Raw genomic sequence first — 22,843 nt, 5'->3', positions numbered from 1 at the left:
CGGCTCCCTGCATTCCTTCCCTCTGACTTTGGAATTTATGTCTATCGCCGACGTTCCGTAAGGAGTCGTCGTACGCTGTTTCTGCGCTAAAATGCCAGGATTCTGACCCGCTTGAAGCCTTACGGACCCGAGGGTGGAATTTATGTCTATCAGTGACATTCCACAGTCCGGCGCCGGCTCCCTGCATTCCTTCCCTCTGACTGTGGAATTTATGTCTATCGCCGACGTTCCGTAAGGAGTCGTCGTACGCTGTTTCTGCGCTAAAATGCCGGATTCTCACCGTTGAAAGCCATACGGACCCGAGGGTGGAATTTATGTCTATCAGTGACATTCCACAGTCCGGCCCGGCTCCCTGCATTCCTTCCCTCTGACTGTGGAATTTATGTCTATCGCCGACGTTCCGTAAGGAGTCGTCGTACGCTGTTTCTGCGCTAAAATGCCAGGATTCTCACCGCTTGTAAGCCTTACGGACCCGAGGGTGGAATTTATGTCTATCATGTGACATTCCAGTCCGGCGCCGGCTCCCTGCATTCCTTCCCTATGACTGTGGAATTTATGTCTATCGCCGACGTTCCGTAAGGAGTCTTCGTACTAGGTTTCTCTGCGCTAAAATGCCAGGATTCTCACCGCTTGTAGCCCTTAGGACCCGAGGGTGGAATTTATGTCTATCAGTGACATTCCACACCGGCGCCGGCTCCCTGCATTCCTTCCCTCTGACTGTGGAATTTATGTCTATCGCCGACGTTCCGTAAGGAGTCGTCGTACGCTGTTTTCTGCGCTAAAATGCCAGGATTCTCACCGCTTGAAGCCTTACGGACCCGAGGGTGGAATTTATGTCTATCAGTGACATTCCAGAGTCCGGCGCCGGCTCCCTGCATTCCTTCCCCTCTGACTGTGGAATTTATGTCTATCGCCGACGTTCCGTAAGGAGTCGTCGTACGCGGTTTCTGCGCTAAAATGCCAGGATTCTCACGCCTTGAAGCCTTACGGACCCGAGGGTGGAATTTATGTCTATCAGTGACATTCCACAGTCCGGCGCCGGCTCCCTGCATTCCTTCTTTCTGACTATGGAATTTATGTCTATCGCCGACGTTCCGTAAGGAGTCGTCGTACGCTGTTTCTGCGCTAAAATGCCAGGATTCTCACCGTTGAAAGCATTACGGACCCGAGGGTGGAATTTATGTCTATCAGTGACATTCCACAGTCCGGCGCCGGCTCCCTGCATTCCTTCCCTCTGACTGTGGAATTTATGTCTATCGCCGACGTTCCGTAAGGAGTCGTCGTACGCGGTTTCTGCGCTAAAATGCCAGGATTCTCACCGCTTGAAGCCTTACGGACCCGAGGGAATTTAATGTCTATCAGTGACATTCCACAGTCCGGCGCCGGTTCCTGCATTCCTTCCCTCTGACTGTGGAATTTATGTCTATCGCCGAATTCCGTAAGGAGTCGTCGTACGCGGTTTCTGCGGTAAAATGCCAGGATTCTCACCGCTTGAAGCCTTACGGACCCGAGGGTGGAATTTATGTCTATCAGTGACATTCCACAGTCCGGCGCCGGCTCCCTGCATTCCTTCCCCCTGACTGTGGAATTTATGTCTATCGCCGACGTTCCGTAAGGAGTCGTCGTACGCGGTTTCTGCGCTAAAATGCCAGGATTCTCACCGTTGAAGCCTTACGGACCCGAGGTGGAATTTATGTCTATCAGTGACATTCCACAGTCCGGCGCCGCTCCTTGCATTCCTTCCCTCTGACTGTGGAATTTATGTCTATCGCCGACGTTCCGTAAGGATTCGTCGCACGCTGTTTCTGCGCTAAAATGCCAGGATTCTCACCGCTTGAAGCCCTACGGACCCGAGGGTGGAATTTATGTCTATCAGTGACATTCCACAGTCCGGCGCCGGCTCCCTGCATTCCTTCCCCTGACTGTGGAATTTATGTCTATCGCCGACGTTCCGTGGAGTCGTCGTACGCTGTTTCTGCGCTAAAATGCCAGGATTCTCACCGCTTGAAGCCTTACGGACCCGAGGGTGGATTTATGTCTATCAGTGACATTCCACAGTCCGGCGCCGGCTCCCTGCATTCCTTCCCTCTGACTGTGGAATTTATGTCTATCGCCGACGTTCCGTAAGGATCTTCGTACGCGTTTCTTCTGCGTAAAATGCCAGGATTCTCACCGCTTGAAGCCCTACGGACCCGAGGGTGGAATTTATGTCTATCAGTGACATTCCACAGTCCGGCGCCGGCTCCCTGCATTCCTTCCCTCTGACTGTGGAATTTATGTCTATCGCCGACGTTCCGTAAGGAGTCGTCGTACGCTGTTTCTGCGCTAAAATGCCAGATTCTCACCGCTTGAAGCCTTACGGACCCGAGGGTGGAATTAATGTCTATCAGTGACATTCCACAGTCCGCGCCGGCTCCCTGCATTCCTTCCCTCTGACTGTGGAATTTATGTCTATCGCCGACGTTCCGTAGGAGTCGTCGTACGCTGTTTCTGCGTAAAATGCCAGGATTCTCACCGTTGAAGCCTTACGGACCCGAGGGTGGAATTTATGTCTATCAGTGACATTCCACAGTCCGGCGCCGGCTCCTTGCATTCCTTCCCTCTGACTGTGGAATTTATGTCTATCGCCGACGTTCCGTAAGGAGTCGTCGTACGCTGTTTTTGCGCTAAAACGCCAGGATTCTCATCGCTTGAAGCCTTACGGACCCGAGGGTGGAATTTATGTCTATCAGTGACATTCCACAGTCCGGCGCCGGCTCCTGCATTCCTTCCCCCTGACTGTGGAATTTATGTCTATCGCCGACGTTCCGTAAGGAGTCGTCGTACGCTGTTTCTGCGGTAAAATGCCAGGATTCTCACCGCTTGAAGCCTTACGGACCCGAGGGTGGAATTTATGTCTATCAGTGACATTCCACAGTCCGGCGCCGGCTCCCTGCATTCCTTCCCTCTGACTGTGGAATTTATGTCTATCGCCGACGTTCCGTAAGGAGTCGTCGTACGCTGTTTCTGCGCTAAAATGCCAGGATTCTCACCGCTTGAAGCCTTACGGACCCGAGGGTGGAATTTATGTCTATCAGTGACATTCCACAGTCCGGCGCCGGCTCCCTGCATTCCTTCCCTCTGACTGTGGAATTTATGTCTATCGCCGACGTTCCGTAAGGAGTCGTCGTACGCTGTTTCTGCGGTAAAATGCCAGGATTCTCACCGCTTGAAGCCTTACGGACCCGAGGGTGGAATTTATGTCTATCAGTGACATTCCACAGTCCGGCGCCGGCTCCCTGCATTCCTTCCCTCTGACTGTGGAATTTATGTCTATCGCCGACGTTCCGTAAGGAGTCGTCGTACGCTGTTTCTGCGCTAAAATGCCAGGATTCTCACCGCTTGAAGCCTTACGGACCCGAGGGGGAATTTATGTCTATCAGTGACATTCCACAGTCCGGCGCCGGCTCCCTGCATTCCTTCCCTCTGACTGTGGAATTTATGTCTATCGCCGACGTTCCGTAAGGAGTCGTCGTACGCTGTTTCTGCGCTAAAATGCCAGGATTCTCACCGCTTGAAGCCTTACGGACCCGAGGGTGGAATTTATGTCTATCAGTGACATTCCACAGTCCGGCGCCGGCTCCCTGCATTCCTTCCCTCTGACTGTGGAATTTATGTCTATCGCCGACGTTCCGTAAGGAGTCGTCGTACGCTGTTTCTGCGCTAAAATGCCAGGATTCTCACCGCTTGAAGCCCTACGGACCCGAGGGTGGAATTTATGTCTATCAGTGACATTCCACAGTCCGGCGCCGGCTCCCTGCATTCCTTCCCTCTGACTGTGGAATTTATGTCTATCGCCGACGTTCCGTAAGGAGTCGTCGTACGCTGTTTCTGCGCTAAAATGCCAGGATTCTCACCGCTTGAAGCCTTACGGACCCGAGGGTGGAATTTATGTCTATCAGTGACATTCCACAGTCCGGCGCCGGCTCCCTGCATTCCTTCCCTCTGACTGTGGAATTTATGTCTATCGCCGACGTTCCGTAAGGAGTCGTCGTACGCTGTTTCTGCGCTAAAATGCCAGGATTCTCACCGCTTGAAGCCTTACGGACCCGAGGGTGGAATTTATGTCTATCAGTGACATTCCACAGTCCGGCGCCGGCTCCTGCATTCCTTCCCTCTGACTGTGGAATTTATGTCTATCGCCGACGTTCCGTAAGGAGTCGTCGTACGCTGTTTCTGCGCTAAAATGCCAGGATTCTCACCGCTTGAAGCCTTACGGACCCGAGGGTGGAATTTATGTCTATCAGTGACATTCCACAGTCCGGCGCCGGCTCCCTGCATTCCTTCCCTCTGACTGTGGAATTTATGTCTATCGCCGACGTTCCGTAAGGAGTCTTCGTACGCTGTTTCTGCGCTAAAATGCCAGGATTCTCACCGCTTGAAGCCTTACGGACCCGAGGGTGGAATTTATGTCTATCAGTGACATTCCACAGTCCGGCGCCGGCTCCCTGCATTCCTTCCCTCTGACTGTGGAATTTATGTCTATCGCCGACGTTCCGTAAGGAGTCGTCGTACGCTGTTTCTGCGCTAAAATGCCAGGATTCTCACCGCTTGAAGCCTTACGGACCCGAGGGGGAATTTATGTCTATCAGTGACATTCCACAGTCCGGCGCCGGCTCCCTGCATTCCTTCCCTCTGACTGTGGAATTTATGTCTATCGCCGACGTTCCGTAAGGAGTCGTCGTACGCTGTTTCTGCGCTAAAATGCCAGGATTCTCACGCTTGAAGCCTTACGGACCCGAGGGTGGAATTTATGTCTATCAGTGACATTCCACAGTCCGGCGCCGGCTCCCTGCATTCCTTCCCTCTGACTGTGGAATTTATGTCTATCGCCGACGTTCCGTAAGGAGTCGTCGTACGCTGTTTCTGCGCTAAAATGCCAGGATTCTCACCGTTGAAGCCTTACGGACCCGAGGGTGGAATTTATGTCTATCAGTGACATTCCACAGTCCGGCGCCGGCTCCCTGCATTCCTTCCCTCTGACTGTGGAATTTATGTCTATCGCCGACGTTCCGTAAGGAGTCGTCGTACGCTGTTTCTGCGCTAAAATGCCAGGATTCTCACCGCTTGAAGCCTTACGGACCCGAGGGTGGAATTTATGTCTATCAGTGACATTCCACAGTCCGGCGCCGGCTCCCTGCATTCCTTCCCTCTGACTGTGGAATTTATGTCTATCGCCGACGTTCCGTAAGGAGTCGTCGACGCTGTTTCTGCGGTAAAATGCCAGGATTCTCACCGCTTGAAGCCTTACGGACCCGAGGGTGGAATTTATGTCTATCAGTGACATTCCACAGTCCGGCGCCGGCTCCCTGCATTCCTTCCCTCTGACTGTGGAATTTATGTCTATCGCCGACGTTCCGTAAGGAGTCGTCGTACGCTGTTTCTGCGCTAAAATGCCAGGATTCTCACCGCTTGAAGCCTTACGGACCCGAGGGTGGAATTTATGTCTATCAGTGACATTCCACAGTCCGGCGCCGGCTCCCTGCATTCCTTCCCTCTGACTGTGGAATTTATGTCTATCGCCGACGTTCCGTAAGGAGTCGTCGTACGCTGTTTCTGCGCTAAAATGCCAGGATTCTCACCGCTTGAAGCCTTACGGACCCGAGGGTGGAATTTATGTCTATCAGTGACATTCCACAGTCCGGCGCCGGCTCCCTGCATTCCTTCCCTCTGACTGTGGAATTTATGTCTATCGCCGACGTTCCGTAAGGAGTCGTCGTACGCTGTTTCTGCGCTAAAATGCCAGGATTCTCACCGCTTGAAGCCTTACGGACCCGAGGGTGGAATTTATGTCTATCAGTGACATTCCACAGTCCGGCGCCGGCTCCCTGCATTCCTTCCCTCTGACTGTGGAATTTATGTCTATCGCCGACGTTCCGTAAGGAGTCGTCGTACGCTGTTTCTGCGCTAAAATGCCAGGATTCTCACCGCTTGAAGCCTACGGACCCGAGGGTGGAATTTATGTCTATCAGTGACATTCCACAGTCCGGCGCCGGCTCCCTGCATTCCTTCCCTCTGACTGTGGAATTTATGTCTATCGCCGACGTTCCGTAAGGAGTCGTCGTACGCTGTTTCTGCGCTAAAATGCCAGGATTCTCACCGTTTGAAGCCTTACGGACCCGAGGGTGGATTTTATGTCTATCAGTGACATTCCACAGTCCGGCGCCGGCTCCTTGCATTCCTTCCCTCTGACTGTGGAATTTATGTCTATCGCCGACGTTCCGTAAGGAGTCGTCGTACGCTGTTTCTGCGGTAAAATGCCAGGATTCTCACCGCTTGAAGCCTTACGGACCCGAGGGTGGAATTTATGTCTATCAGTGACATTCCACAGTCCGGCGCCGGCTCCCTTGCATTCCTTCCCCCTGACTGTGGAATTTATGTCTATCCCCGACGTTCCGTAAGGAGTCGTCGTACGCTGTTTCTGCGGTAAAATGCCAGGATTCTCACCGCTTGAAGCCTTACGGACCCGAGGGTGGAATTTATGTCTATCAGTGACATTCCACAGTCCGGCGCGCCGCTCCCTGCATTCCTTCCCTCTGACTGTGGAATTTATGTCTATCGCCGACGTTCCGTAAGGAGTCGTCGTACGCGTTTCTTCTGCGCTAAAATGCCAGGATTCTCACCGCTTGAAGCCTTACGGACCCGAGGGTGGAATTTATGTCTATCAGTGACATTCCACAGTCCGCGCCGGCTCCCTGCATTCCTTCCCTCTGACTGTGGAATTTATGTCTATCGCCGAATTCCGTAAGGAGTCGTCGTACGCGTTTCTGCGCTAAAATGCCAGGATTCTCACCGCTTGAAGCCTTACGGACCCGAGGGTGGAATTTATGTCTATCAGTGACATTCCACAGTCCTCGCCGGCTCCCTGCATTCCTTCCCCCTGACTGTGGAATTTATGTCTATCGCCGACGTTCCGTAAGGAGTCGTCGTACGCGGTTTCTCGCGCTAAAATGCCAGGATTCTCACCGCTTGAAGCCTTACGGACCCAGGGTGGAATTTATGTCTATCAGTGACATTCCACAGTCCGGCGCCGGCTCCCTGCATTCCTTCCCTCTGACTGTGGAATTTATGTCTATCGCCGAATTCCGTAAGGAGTCGTTGTACGCGTTTCTGCGGTAAAATGCCAGGATTCTCACCGCTTGTAGCCCTACGGACCCGATGGTGGAATTTACGTCTATCAGTGACATTCCACAGTCCGGCGCCGGCTCCCTGCATTCCTTCCCTCTAACTGTGGAATTCATGTCTATCGCCGACGTTCCGTAAGGATTCTTCGCACGCGGTTTCTGCGCTAAAATGCCAGGATTCTCACCGCTTGAAGCCCTACGGACCCGAGGGTGGAATTTACGTCTATCAGTGACATTCCAGAGTCCGGCGCCGGCTCCTTGCATTCCTTCCCTATGACTGTGGAATTTATGTCTATCGCCGAATTCCGTAAGGAGTCGTCGTACGCGGTTTCTGCGGTAAAATGCCGGGATTCTCACCGCTTTAAGCCTTACGGACCCGAGGGTGGAATTTATGTCTATCAGTGACATTCCACAGTCCGGCGCCGGCTCCCTGCATTCCTTCCCCCTGACTGTGGAATGTATGTCTATCGCCGACGTTCCGTAAGGATTCTTCGCTCGCGGTTTCTGCGCTAAATTGCCAGGATTCTCACCGCTTGAAGCCCTACGGACCCGAGGGTGGAATTTATGTCTATCAGTGACATTCCACAGTCCGGCGCCGGCTCCCTGCATTCCTTCCCTCTAATTGTGGAATTCATGTCTATCGCCGACGTTCCGTAAGGATTCTTCGCACGCGGTTTCTGCGGTAAAATGCCAGGATTCTGACCGCTTGTAGCCCTACGGACCCGATGGTGGAATTTATGTCTATCGGTGACATTCCAGGGTCCGTCGCCGGCTCCCTGCATTCCTTCCCTATGACTGTGGAATTTATGTCTATCGCCGAAATCCGTATTGAGTCGTCGTACGCGGTTTCTGCGGTAAAATGCCGGGATTCTCACCGCTTTAAGCCTTACGGACCCGATGGTGGAATTTATGTCTATCAGTGACATTCCACAGTCCGGCGCCGGCTCCCTGCATTCCCTCCCCTCTGACTGTGGAATCTATGTCTATCGCCGACGTTCCGTAAGGATTCTTCGCACGCGGTTTCTGCGCTAAAATGCCAGGATTCTCACCGCTTGAAGCCTTACGGACCCGAGGGGGGAATATATGTCTATCAGTGACATTCCACAGTCCGGCGCCGGCTCCTTGCATTCCTTCCCTATGACTGTGGAATTTATGTGTATCGCCGAATTCCGGAAGGAGTCGTCGTACGCGGTTTCTGCGTAAAATGCCGGGATTCTCACCGCTTGAAGCCCTATGGACCCGAGTGTGGAATTTATGTCTATCAGTGACATTCCACAGTCCGGCGCCGGCTCCTTGCATTCCTTCCCTCTGACTGTGGAATTTATGTCTATCGCCGACGTTCCGTAAGGATTCTTCGCACGCGGTTTCTGCGGTAAAATGCCAGGATTCTCACCGCTGTAGCCTACGGACCCGATGGTGGAATTTATGTCTATCAGTGACATTCCAGAGTCCGGCGCCGGCTCCCTGCATTCCTTCCCCCTGACTGTGGAATTTATGTCTATCGCCGACGTTCCGTCAGGAGTCGTCGTACGCGGTTTCTGCGCTAAAATGCCAGGTCTTCACCGCTTGAAGCCTTACGGACCCGAGGGGGGAATTTATGTCTATCAGTGACATTCCAGAGTCCGGCGCCGGCTCCGTGCATTTCTTCCCTCTAACTGTGGAATTCATGTCTATCGCCGACGTTCCGTAAGGATTCTTCGCACGCGGTTTCTGCGCTAAAATGCCAGGATTCTCACCGCTTGAAGCCCTACGGATCCGATGGTGGAATTTATGTCTATCAGTGACATTCTAGAGTCCGGCGCCGGCTGCCTGCATTCTTTCCCCCTGACTGTGGAATTTATTTCTATCGCCGACGTTCCGTGAGGAGTCGTCGTAAGCGGTTTCTGCGCTAAAATGCTAGGATTCTCATCGTTGAAAGCCTTACGGACCCGAGGGTAAAATTTATGTCTATCAGTGACATTCCAGAGTCCGGCGCCGGCTCCGTGCATTTCTTCCCTCTAACTGTGGAATTCATGTCTATCGCCGATGTTCCGTAAGGATTCTTCGCACGCGGTTTCTGCGGTAAAATGCCTGGATTCTCACCGCTTGAAGCCCTACGGACCCGATGGTGGAATTTATGTCTATCAGTGACATTCCAGAGTCCGGCGCCGGCTCCCTGTATTCCTTCCCCCTAGCTGTGGAATTTATGTCTATCGCCGACGTTCCGTGAGGAGTCGTCGTACGCGGTTTCTGCGCTAAAATGCCAGGATTCTCACCGCTTGAAGCCCTACGGACCCGATGGTGGAATTTATGTCTATTCGTGACATTCCACAGTCCGGCGCCGGCTCCCTGCATTCCTTCCCTCTGACTGTGGAATTTATGTCCATCGTTGACGTTCCTTAAGGAGTCGTCGAACGCTGATTCTGCGCTAAAATGCCAGGATTCTCACCATTGAAAGCCTTACGGACCCGAGGGTGGAATTTATGTCTATCAATGGCATTCCACAGTCCGCGCCGGCTCCCTGCATTCCTTCCCTCTGACTGTTCACTCAGGCAAAATAACCTCCCATGTGGTCGAATAGTGGCATCATCCCTGAAACAATATCGGCCTAATGCTCCGCGTAACTAAATTTTTGGTGAAGCATCTTGACCGCTGACTTCAGTCACGGGCTATCCGCTAGTCAGTAGAATAAGTAAGGCCAGCGCAGCGATTTCACAAGGAAATCCAAGCCGGGTATAGATAAGGTAGAGAGTGGAAGAGGGAAAGAATCTAATTTGGATGATGAAACGAAAAAGCGTGCCGAATCCGAGATAAGACTTACAGGTTTTTATTCTTTTCAGCAAGTGCTGAAACATAGATATCGCGGTGCTGGCCTCACTTATTTAATTAATCATCAAAATTTCCAACATGGATTGTGCGAAAAGTTACGAAAACTATGCCTTGTAGAAGGTTAGCGCAATGATGACTTTCGATCAGCATCCTAATATGAGTTTAATTCATTTAGAAAATTGGAAATTGATCATGGTTCTACACCTACAAATGTTTTTCCACTCAACTCAATTGATACATTGAAAGCAGCGGAGCCATGGGGAAGATCGTCGTAAAAGAATCGATTCTTCAATTTTTTAGTCTTGAAGAATCAATCTTTTGGAAGATTGCTCCAAGAATCGCCATCACTAGCTAGCTCTAAGAATGTCTAATATGCTATCATATGACTGGAAGGCTGGCAGGCTGAAACTTATCAAGAAGTCAGTGAAGTTGATTTAGTTTCATGTTTTTCGCAATCACTTCCGTTAAGTGTACTGAATTGGTTTAAATTTTCATGGCAAAATCGGTCAGCATGAAAGAAATTTTACCTTCTCTACCTGATGAAAAAATTGGTACGTTTCTTCTCCTCAAATTCAATGCAGGCTCTAATCATCATGATCTGAGAAATCTAATGCAAATAGACAGTTGGATTCTGTAATGCCTCTTTACGGTATCACCTACCAATTAGAGTCAGAGTTGTTTTTTATTTCACTAACAATAATGTGAAGGATAAATGTAGAATCCAAAATAAATTCACAGTGTTTTTGGTAGATGGGAGGTGGTAAAAACGGTAGTGTCTAAAACTTGTTCCAATTGTATCAAGAGATAAATCTTAAATCCAGGAGTGAGATTGCAAAAACGATCTTCATTTATTTTGATTGAAGGCGGTGTTAAATCCTCTGAGTAATAATAGTTTGAGATTGTGCTTACTCGCTGTTGCCCTGAACTTAAAGCTCTTTCCTGCGGTTGGCACCTCATTTTAAATATTTCTGATTCAATGTATTCAAAATCGTGAATATCATTGATGCTAAGCTGATGTCACCTAGCGTTATTTATTCGTAACGTTCCGTCTTCATCAGCACAGATCTGTACTAAGTAAGGGAGTTGCCACTGTAATCAGTAAATTTTCAGCCAAAAAAGAGGAATAGTTATTGTAACCATAGCATTCTCTTATGACCTTTTTAATGAATAATCTATTTTTATTCCACAGATATTCTGCCCGCCACCAGTGTTCTTCAGCAACAGGCAACTGAAATCCGTAATCAGCGACCAAACTGGCAACCATACCTTCAGTAAGTATTGCATGCCTTGGCTATCCTTTCAATGAGCTTTCTTATTCTCAGTTGGGGAGGTCAGTAAATGGTGTAACTAAGCATGAATTGGCATATCAATGGCTAAAGAGCGGAACCATGTATCTCCATTGCGTTGTTTCAAAATCTCTGCTCCTATTTTATTTTTTCAAATAGAATCAAGTCAACTTTATAGTTTGAAATTTCTACAGAATATTTTGCTGACAGAGGGAAAAATCAAGGAAGTTTAAAGAAATTAAGTTGACAAGTTTTATGAAGAAGAAATGGATGTATTTATGTTAAATGGAACCATGTGCAAGTGGAAAGATGGAATGTGCTCGTTAGTGGTCGAGCCATGAGAATGAACGGGAATTATAAAGCGTCAGTGATGTCAGCGGGGGCGGCACCCGATTCCCTCCCGAGATTCCCTCCCGGATCCGATTCCCTCCCGGATCCGATTCCCTCCCGGATCCGATTCCCTCCCGGATCCGATTCCCTCCCGCTAATGACCGCTGCCCAAGTCCGTTTCCGATTCCCTCCCGCTAATGACCTTTAATAAAATGAAGCGGCAACGATTGATTTGATGAAGAAAGTGGGCTAGGTTGATAGAAAGTCCTCAAAGTCTGTTTCATTGTATGTATGTGTTCATAAGCATGTTGTATGTAGTTTTTCTGTGAACATCCGGCAGCCATGAACATGACTTACTACTGTGATTTTATTTTTTGTGTGACGCATCTCTCTACACCCCTTTTAGTTTTTCTGTGAACATCCGGCAGCCATGAAGAGGGTCATAGAAGGGAGAGAGGGTTCTCAAATTTTGTTTTATTAATGCATATGAAATAGACTTTGGGAACTTTCTATCAACCTAGCCCACTTTCTTCATCAAATCATCATAATTTTGTGAATATACCCTAATTTTCCTGAAACACTCACGGGAAACAGCGCATCTCTCTGGAAATGGTAAGTTGAATGATTAATGCGACGTTGCCGCTTCATTTTATTAAAGGTCATTAGCGGGAGGGAATCGGAAACGGACTTGGGCAGCGGTCATTAGCGGGAGGGAATCGGATCCGGGAGGGGAGCTCGGGTGGGAATCGGGTGCCGCCCGTCAGCGGCAACGACGATCGGGAAGGTGGTCTTTAACTCATGAGCCCTGTCCACAAGGCTCTTGTCACAGTTCCACCGATCACGAGTTGGCGCTCAGTTCCTTTTGATTTAATGTCGAATCCCGCTTTTCCATTTTCTCAAAAGGAACTATATCCACTTTTACATCGTTTCTTATCTGGCTTCCACCCGCACACCCCATCTTTCCACTTGCACATAGTTCCTTCAAGCATAAATATGTTCAAATAATGTATAACCGAAAGTCTGCAAAGTCATCGACAAAGGCACGCATTTCAGCCATCAATATCCAGCTCAAGATACCAGCACGTAAACAGTCTTAAAAAAACCTGGAGTGGTGCTGAGACTAAAAAATTAAGCCACCCATGAATCTGATCATAATCTCATCTGAAATTAGACAAAATTAGCCAGGTATCGAATCAGATTAAAATCAACCTATTTGATAAAAAATTACTGAGGTTACGACAACATAGGAATGAGCTGCACATGAATCATTCGGGTTTTTATTATAACCAAATTACTTTTTCTTCAAATCAAATTTGCTCAACAAATTTTTAGTACGTGTTTCCCAGTAAAATCCTCTTGGTTTCAATGTAAAGAATTAAATATCCAAGGAAGTCTGTAACTGTAAATTAAGGGTAAGAGAAAGCCTTCTCATGAGATCCTTATAAAATCAAGGGATTATGAGAACCAAACTCATGAAAAAAAATTAGATGAAGTATAATCCATGAAATAGCTGCAATTGTAACTTGTAGGTAATTGAATTTCACACGGGGTGACTTGATTATAAGAAAGTTTGCAACTGTGTACGGAACATGGATCTGTCCAAATCATTTATTGATTATTAAAAGTACTGTAATATATTTATTGACCAGGTCTATATGAATTTAGTCTTGATCTGTTTATGTGCATTTGTTGGTTTTTTTTTTTTTTTTTTTTTTTTTTTTTTTTTTTTTTTTTTTTTTTTTTATGGCTTTCTGAAAGCCTTCAAGGCAATATGCCTCGGAACTGACGTTGCCGGCAGAGGCGCCCACAGGAACCCTGTTACACGGAAAAAAAACTTCGTGCGTAGGACCCGAAGTTTAGGTCATATGGATCTCTGAAGTTTTTGGATTGAGCATCCAAACACTTAAGGTCCAGCTGCTGAAGTTTGGATCACACATCTGAAACTTCACTTCTTACATCTGAAGTACTTCGGTTTTCACATCCGAACAACTTCGGTTCTCACATCCGAAAAACTTCGGTTCTCACATCTGAAGTACTTGAGATGTAAGAACTGAAGTTTCCGATGATTGATCCGAACCTCGACAGCTACACCCAAAGTGGTCAGATGCTCAATCCGAAAACTTCAGAGATCCATGTGACCTAAACTTCGGGTCCCACGCACGAGGTTTTTTTCTCTGTGTAGGGTTTGTGGATGCTGAATGCCCCCAATTCGCGTTAGGGGGACAAATGAGCCCTTCCTCCTACTTCCGCGCGTGCAGGTCAACCCTAGGGGTCCAAATAGGCAGTCCTGCTGGCAGATGCTGGGGCATATCGCTACTGGGGATCTCAATATCAGTAATCAGGAAGACGGGCGCGAATTAAAAAGAGACAGAAAATTCAAACCCCTTGTTCTTTAACGAGTGGCACAACACCATTGCAGCAACAATTGCGGCTTAGCATATTGAAGGGGAATTCATAAAATTACCACATTTCTTCGCTTGACCAAGGTTGCCAAATTGTGCAATATGATTTGCATACTTTACGTGGGTTCAAATGGGGAAAAGTGCTGATTTTTCAGCACAATCTGGCAACTCTGGTGACATAAGGACGTAACTACACTTGGCGATGAATCCTGTAGTCCGTATAACCAATGCTTCCCTTGGCTCATCTCTAATTTTAGTCATGCCCTTATGTCAGCCAAGCGACGATTTGTTCCTCTCGTTCCAGTTCGGGCAAGCCGAAAGACGAAATTCGCCCACTAACGTCAATCGCGAATCCATTGTTTAGATGTTTCATTTTGAACCATGTTCTGATATTTCCTCCTCAAAATACAGTGTGATGATTTTCGTTCAATCAGTTGGACTACAATTTGCAATTCGAAACCGCAATTTCGGGCTCAGCTGTAAAAACACATTTGTGCCCAGGGAAATGACTGGTTTATACCCACGTTGCTTCTAATCTAAACTGATTGAGAGCCAGAAATCATGGTTCCAAATTCCAAATTGCAGTCCAGTCGTGACAGCAGGAACGATGCCGCGGCAGAAATCACGTGCGTAATATTGCCGTGCTAAGGAAAAACGCCGTATGAGCCTTCAGGCGTTGCCAAATTTCCCCTGGCCAATCACTGATTTTCAGGAAAATTTTTGAATATATGCCTACCGATTTCTCAGATAATTTTGGAACGTCTGGAAATTTCAAGGAAAAATATTAATAATTTTCCTCAAAAGTAAACATTTTATTGAAGGAAATTTGGCAACTCTCAAATGTTCATACGGCGTTCTTCCTTAGCACGGCAGAATAAATGAGCTCTAATCTCCATCGCACCTCTATTAGGACCACATTTTGCAATGAGGAACCACTATTTCTGGTTCATTTTAGAAACAACGTACATGCCATTGGATTCCCTATGCAGAAAGATGGTTTTATGGAAGAGCCTGAGATAGTAGTTCCTCATTGCAAAACGTAATTCATTTGTTTGTTAGCTCTCAAGTGGTCGAGACGAACATAAATAAATGAACTGTTATCGAATTGTCAACCCTCGTCCGATTCTGATAACGTCATCTCCATTTGATACTATCAGCATCAAATAACGAACCTAAGGATTGTTTCATTATTTTCGTTTCCAGTTCAAATTAGTTCAGTCGCATCAGTGAAAGTTTCAGCTTCTCCTCGTCTAATTGTAATCTCAATCGGCTTTTTGTGCTTCAAAAATTTAGCGTTCGAAAGTTTTTTCTCGGTGAATCGTGCTTCAGACTCTGGAGTGAAAGTTGAGATTATTCTCAATCTAATTTTTGCCTTTTAATAATTTACCTAACGTGTGATGGTTTTTTTCTTTTCATCTTGGTGAGTCACTTTTCAAATTCCAAAGGTTGAAAAGCAAATCGACGGCGTATGTCCGCAATCATATATCTCGTTTGCGGTGTCTGAAAATCTCCGCCTCTATGTTATTTTGTTAAAGGAGAACAAATTGACATCATTCATTGAAGTTTTTGCAGAATTTTCTTCGCACAGAGAAGAAAAATCACGGCAGTTTTAAAGAATTGCTGCGCAGTTATCCTTTTAAAAAAATGCAGTATGACAAGAAGTCTACGACGTCGCAAACCGAGTTATGTGATTGTCGACATAAGTACACCGTCGAAATTCCTATTCTGAAGTGAAAGTTTTAACTTTTCTTAGTCTGATTATAATCTCAATCGAATTATGTGCTTTAATAATTTAGCGTTGGATGGTTTTTTCCTTGCCTCTTGGTGAGTCATTCTTCAGACTCTGCTAGTCGATAATCAAATTCAAATTCTGAAGTGAAAGTTTTAACTGATCTTCGTCTGTTCATGACTGAAAGGAAAGCTAGGTCGCGCGTTGAGGACGGCGCAGCGATACAACTATTAATGCTTGAAGGATGTCCGTGTTGCATCTGCAAAATTGAAGGCACCAGGCTCGAAGTGAACTCGCGAATCGTTCGTAAGATATTAACGAGCATCCATACTCTTCCACAACTCTGTAGAAGTCATATCCCGGACCTTCATTTCAACGCACCATCCTCCAAAAATACTTTTCTCGATCAACGATTTAATTCTTCTAATCAGTACTGTCGATCCACTGTTAAAATAACACCTATTACTGAACCGTGTCTTGCGAAAACCGCTTACGTCCATTTTTCCTCGCTTGAATTTCTTTGGGCTGATAATACTTTTCAAGTTAGATGCAATCACGAGAGTGGTGCCATTACTCATTTTAGGGCTATCGTAATCCCAAACCAGTCCTTGGGCCACTTTTGTCAGTGTATCGTCTTAAAATGTATCTTAACGAGCATAAATTGAAAGCTGGAAAAATGGTCCAAAGCGATTTCCGCAGGACATGATTCAATCGTAGAGCGTTGCAAAATACTCCCTTTTGGAAAAAAGGGGGGGGGGGGGAGGCTACAACCCTCAGCTCGACTCTTGTGAGTTGCCACCGACGCACAGTGGATCGAGTCAATGGGAGAGGTTGAACCTGTTTTAAAAACTTTAAAAGCGTATAATCATTATTAATGTGAATTGTTTAAAAGGTAGTTTCTTTGGTTTTCTCGTAAAATTTTCTACAAGTAGCACTCCTCAAAATCCAAATTGTGACGGGACAGACGTACAATTTTACAATTTTTGTCAAAAATTTCATATCCGACTTATTATAATGACTCGATTCACTGTGCGCCGCACTGTAATCGTCAAGCAGTGCATTCGCCGCTTCTCAGACCCCCGCCCCGTTTTGCCCGTTGCCACGCGCCAATATTACCGTTAAGAGTCCAATAAAACGCCAATTCTGCCGTCCTAAGGAAAAACGCCGGATGAACCTTCAGGTGTTGTCAAATTGCCTGTGATAAAACACGAATTTACTGGTAAACTAATGAATATTTTCCTTCCAATTTTTCAGATAATTTTGTTCGCAATTTCATCGGAAAGTCCTGAAAATTTCAGGGAGGATATTCATAATTTTCCGTAAAAATAACCATTTTATCGAAGGAGATTTGGCAACTCTCGAATGTTCATACGGCGTTCTTCCTTAGTACGGCAGAATTATATACACGACGATTTCGTAAACGACTCGTAAGACGTTCGTTTTTTCTAATCTAATGCCCACCGCCAATCTTAGTCCTTACTTCTATCGAATATTCGTGCCTGTCGTTTTGTAATCACCGCTCCCAGTATGGTAGTCCGTCAGTCCTTCATTTTTTTGATAAGATAAATGCAGTAGACAATTTTGCTCCATGTTCCGTCTCAATTACGCTCAGTTTTACGATGCAAAGTGCGTCAGTCCATTCCTCCGATGGTCCTATAATTTCATCGTTTTCGCGCTTGCAACCGTGAGGTTCATAGCGATCGTCACCAAGTACTTTACAATGGTTTTACTGATCATCGAACTGTGGAAACATTTCTCTCAGCAAAAATTTATCGTCTCAACCAGGGAAACGCTAACGAGCTGCCGGGAAGATATGTTTTCGTGAATGAGGAATTTTTCACCTGTGTGTGTTTTTCCCTTTGCAGGACATTTCCCTGGAAAGTCCTTCTAAGTTCGGTACGATATAAATCTTAAATCGGGAAAAAGCTTTGTGATCAATGACCGATTAATCCGTGGATTGCACTAAAATTAGTTTCCGTTCGATCATCGTTGGAATCCTCGATTTTTGGCTGAAAATGTTTTAATCGGCTCAATAATTTTGTGTTAAGTGTTTGTGTGGAAAGCTGGGTGTCTACTTATCCGGAAGTTCCGGAAATCGTACTGGTTTTTTTAAGGGCGTTCCGAAAGTACTGAAAAAGTGCGGCAATTCTGCAAGAAGGTCCGGAATTTTTTCCTTCATACCACGCGTGTTTTCAAATTTCGTCAAATGGATATACTGAAAAAGTGCTGAATATTTCTTCGAGGAGGTACTGAATTTCTCAGGAATGTACTAAAAAAGTACTTCAAAATCACTGATTTTTGGCCAGCCTGTTTTAGTAGACAATCTAGCCAAGTGGAGAGTGGAAATTCAAAATCTGGCAAGTGCCATCAGGTGTTGCTAAAATTGTGCACGTGGTTCCTCAGCGTTAGAGAGCCTATATGCCTCCCTTCATTAAATTTGTATGAGGAAATTTTCCCTAAATTTTGGTCTCATAGAAACTGTCGCTCAATCATAGCAATGCCTGGTGGCACTTGCCAGGTTTTGAATTTCTGCTTTTCTGATAAAATAGAAAAAATTCACGTCCCTTACTTTAATGGGGCTTTCACCTGAAAATTTCAGCTTTGCATGGCTACCATGAAAAGATTCCCAGGTTTAAGCGTCACTTATTTATTTTTTCCATTGTATCGCCAGTTAGCTTTAATCCAAAACTGGATTGTGAGTGACCATTACGGAGTTGTACGTACAATTGCGTAGTTGCACGAATGCACATGCCCTTTTACTGATGAGCCATTCACCTGTTCTCTCTAGTCCCTACCGTGTCAATTTTTTCTGATACCACTAACTCAACGTAGTAGTATGCAATATTGCCTACAAGGCTATTTTAAAGCGTTTTTTTTAGTAGCAATCGAGTGTCTTTTTCCCGATCCGCCACTCGCCTATTTTCTCTAGTCCTACCGTACCCGTTTCTTTCTGATATCACTAATTCAACGTAGTTGTATGCAATATTGCCTACGCGGCTATTTTAAGGCGTTTTCTCCCCAGTGGCAGTGTCGCATCTCTAACTTGCCCCGGTATACTCGAGTGTCTTTCTTGCGGGGCCTCTTGCACACGCCTCTGCTCCAGGTTGTGGGGCCTTCCTTTGGTTATAGGACGATTCCTCGTAACCCTTAACCGAAAATTTGTCGGTATAAGGCATTTATATGACCTTAAAAATGGTCAGTTAGGCTATTGGACGTATTTATGCGAAATGGAACTGTAAGCTAGTGGAAAGATGGGGTGTGCTCGTTAGTGGTCGGGCCAAAAGAATGAATGGGACTTTAAAAGCGCCAGTGGCGTTAGCGGTGAGGACCGAACGCGACAAGAGCGACGACGACTAGGTCGTCGGTCTCTAACTCATGTGCCCTGTCCACAACGCTCTTGTCACATTCCCACGGCTCACAAGTCAGCGCTCGGTTCCTTTTGATGAAATTGAAAATCCCGCTTTTCCATTTTCTCAAAAGGAACTATATCCACTTTTACATTGTTTCTTATCCAGCTTCCACGAGCACACCCCATATTTTCACTTCCACATAGTTCCCTCTAGCATAAATACGCCCAAAGCGTTTGGTTAGGTTAGATTTGTTTCCTAATAATTTTTAAATCCAATTAGACGTATTCCTATCAAGCAGAACTATGTGCATTATGACGTGAGCCCTGTTATGCATGTATTCTTATGGGTCTCAGGGCTCATGTCTTAATGCACATAGTTCCGTTTGATAGAAATACGTCCGATTGTTCCACAACCATTGTCGCTCAGGATTGTGCGTGTGAGCGCCCCCAGATGGGATCTCTCGATTAAAAGCATTGACGTATAATACAATCTAGACCGCGCATTGGGCCCGACTTTAGGCGGGGAAGGTAAGACAGCTAGGGGGGTAAATCAGGGCAAAGACGCGCCTTCAGCCTAGTTGATACCGCCGGATATACGAGCTAAGTGTAACCGTATCAGGCAACGGCATGCACTGGCAAGACTGGCATTTCCACGAATTCCCCCATTGTCTCGCCGGTACACTTGCTGGGTGTTGCTGGGTTGCCTGTCGTCTCGCTTGAAGGAAGCCTAGTCTCGCCGAAATTACCTAATGCGCGGTCTAGATTGTATTATACGTCAATGATTAAAAGCGATGGGTCATCTGTTGCAGGTGACCCGGGCAGATCAGCGTGGAAAATGTGGGTGCGTCCTTTAGCCCGACGACTCCTCCCGAAACTGCAGGACGACCCTCTTTGCCGTCTGGTGAGCCAGGAGAAGAGGGACTCGCCGTTGGCGGGGGTGCGAGTCCTGGACCTGACGCGGATCATCGCCGGGCCGTACTGCTCCATGATCCTGGGCGACCTCGGCGCGGAGGTCATCAAGATCGAGGAGGTGCGCGGGGGGGACGAGGCCCGGAAGTGGGGCGCCCCCGTCCCTTCCGCCCCCGGACTCACCTGCTACTTCTCCGCGGTGAACCGCAACAAGAAAAGCGTCTGCGTCAACTTCAAGACTCCCCAGGGACAGGAGCTCCTACACGACCTCGCCAGGGAGTCCGATGTCCTTATAGAGAATTACACCCCCGGTGTCCTTGACAGGTGAGCATTCTGCCTTTCTATTGGTTTTTAGCCGTGCTGGCAAAGCAGGAAACTTGGGCGGCGCACAGTAGATCGAGTCAATCGGAGGGATCGCACATGAAATTTTTTACTAAAACTGCAAATTTTGATGTTAATTTCGTCACATCTTAAATTGCAAGGGAAGGAAACATGGGTTTTGCATTCAGAAGGAAATTCCACGAAAAAACCAATGAAACCAGTTTTAGAACCTCAAAGCTTTGTGAAAACGGAGTTAAAAGCGTTCAAAGTTTTCAAATTTTGTCCGACCTCTCCTATTGACTCGATCCACCGTGCGGCGGTTGGAGAGAAATAAGGGAAAGTCTGGGAATCCGTGGGAAAAGTCAGAATTTTGCGAATAAGACGTCAGCTTTTATATCCTGATACTGAAAGGCCCCCATCTACTGAGGCGACTTTTCGAGAGTGAAGTTAGTCGACTTTTTCGACCAGATCGCCAGCATTATGCTACCTTGCCAAGGAAGAACACCGTATGAATATTCGAGAGTTGCCAAAATTATCCGGATAAAACATGTATTTTTGACAGAATCTATGTATATTTTTCCTCAAAATTTTCAGATCTTTTAGATTGAATTGCGAACTCAACAGGCTCAAAAATGGAAGAAAAATACATAGGCTGTCCAAAAAGTACCGAGACTGGTTCTATAACTCAAAAACCAAGATAGCTAGAGGCTTGATCTTGGTCTTATTTAAAAGATCAACTCAATATCTGTCGATTGAGACCAAAATCAAAACTTTCGGTCAAATATTTCAAAAGTTACAACACTGTTTGTAGAAAAAATATCTGGACCCCCTACCGTTTTTTATGACTATTTTCTCTTGCCGGGAACACTCTCTAAATTATTGATGATCAGTGCACGGTTCTTTTGCAACTAATCATGGCGAAATCTAATTGATTTGGAAACACTGTCAAGCCGTCGTCGCCCGACTACGGGTATAAGAGTTCAAAATTCCACGGGGAAAGAATGAACCATCGGTCAGCCACCCCTAAAAAATCCAGGAAATTTTCGGCAGTTGCTGACCATTCACAGTGCGTGCGTGGTCTACGCTACAAATAGTGAGTGATTTTGTTTCTGTGTTAGATATTTTTGATACCTATATGGAAAGAGATAAAGCAGTGGTATTAAAAATTTCGAACACAGAAACAAAACCACTCACTATTTGCAGCGTAGACCACGCACGCACTGTGAATGGTCAGCAACTGCCGAAAATTTCCTGGATTTTTTAGGGGTGGCTGACCGATGGTTCATTCTTTCCCCGTGGAATTTTGAACTCTTATATCCGTAGTCGGACGACGACGGCTTGACAGTGTTTCCAAATCAATTAGGTTTTGCCATGATTAGTTGCAAAAGAACCGTGCACTGATCATCAATAATTTAGAGAAAGTTCCCGCAAGAGAAAATAGTCATAAAAAACGGTAGGGGGTCCAGATATTTTTTCTACAAACAGTGTTGTAACTTTTGATATATTTGACCGAAAGTTTTGATTATGGTCTCAAATCGATAGATATTGAGTTGATCTTTCAAATGAAACCAAGATCAAGCCTCTAGCTATCTTGGTTTTTGAATTATAGAACCAGTCTCGGTACTTTTTGGACAGCCTATGTATTTACTATTTCCCCCAATATATTCGTATTTTATCCGAGGAAATTTGGCAACGCCTGGAGTTCATACGGTGTTTTTCCTGAGTACGGCAGTATAGGAGAGTAGATCATTCCGTCATATCGTTTTCAACTTAGGAAGTGAGGATATTCTTGTGCTCAGTTTATTTAGTAGCGTCCACGCCACAAGTGTACGCACCTTTAGACTGCGACACAAGATCCGCCCTCTTGATCCTGCCACTTCATTTCATATGCTTCTCAGTTAGCCGATCTTCTGTTGCACTCTAAAGCGGTAGATACACCTGCGATTTAGACGCGCTTCTTGAGCGGCGAGTAGGCAGTCGGCCGTGTTCGGCAGTCTTCGTAGCCAATCAGATTTCGACTCTCTCAAAGTAGGATGGGATCCCACTTTTCGGGTCAAAACTAACGTGTGGTGTATCTGGCCGTTGAAGATGCGTAAACTTATTTGGTGTGGACTCCATCATAGTTTCTATTCATACGAGGGTCATCCAAAAAGTAAGTTCACCCCCTTTCATATTTCCAAAACTAAAAGGGATAAATCAAATCGGTAAAAAGAAACTTCTTACTTATATCCTCAGCTCTCCATAGGTACCAAGATTTTTAAATTTGGACCACTGGTTGCAGAGATATTCGATTTTTACGTGAACAACTCCCGGCCAGTTCCGTCCACCAAACGACGCGCTAATATGAGATGCACCGCGCGCTGTCGCGTCGCTTTTGTCTTCTGGGACTCTAAAGAAGTACTTCTCTTCCATTATTTGGAGAAAGGGTGTACAATCAATGCACCACGGTAATGTGGAATATTGAATTCGTTGCGATTGGCAATAAAAAACAAGCGACCGGGTCTCTGGTCTCGTGGTCCCCTATTCCTGCACGATAATGCCAGACG

At 46.5% G+C, this 22,843-nt stretch overlaps 1 protein-coding gene across 4 annotated transcripts in view; it reads left to right on the top strand.

Annotated features, from left to right (window-relative positions):
• Positions 1-22,843, top strand: part of LOC109030047 (succinyl-CoA:glutarate CoA-transferase) — a 34,296-nt gene that overhangs the window by 4,101 nt on the left and 7,352 nt on the right. The window contains exons 2-3 of one of the 4 annotated variants that reach the window (XM_019040798.2): positions 11,161-11,242; positions 19,877-20,300. In XM_019040798.2, the coding sequence (XP_018896343.2) occupies positions 19,903-20,300 (398 nt within the window). In that variant the 5' untranslated portion in view covers positions 11,161-11,242; positions 19,877-19,902. Of the gene's footprint in view, positions 1-11,160; positions 11,243-15,195; positions 15,410-17,296; positions 17,965-19,876; positions 20,301-22,843 lie in introns of those variants that run through there. The other 3 variants (XM_019040799.2, XM_019040801.2, XM_019040800.2) reach the window with 3 other exon arrangements.

The sequence above is a fragment of the Bemisia tabaci genome, chromosome 7, assembly GCF_918797505.1.
Source record: "Bemisia tabaci chromosome 7, PGI_BMITA_v3".
In the NCBI taxonomy this organism is placed as follows: domain Eukaryota; kingdom Metazoa; phylum Arthropoda; class Insecta; order Hemiptera; family Aleyrodidae; genus Bemisia; species Bemisia tabaci.
The sequence above is the reverse complement of the archived record's forward strand: the minus strand, read 5'-3'. Positions and strand labels throughout refer to the sequence as shown.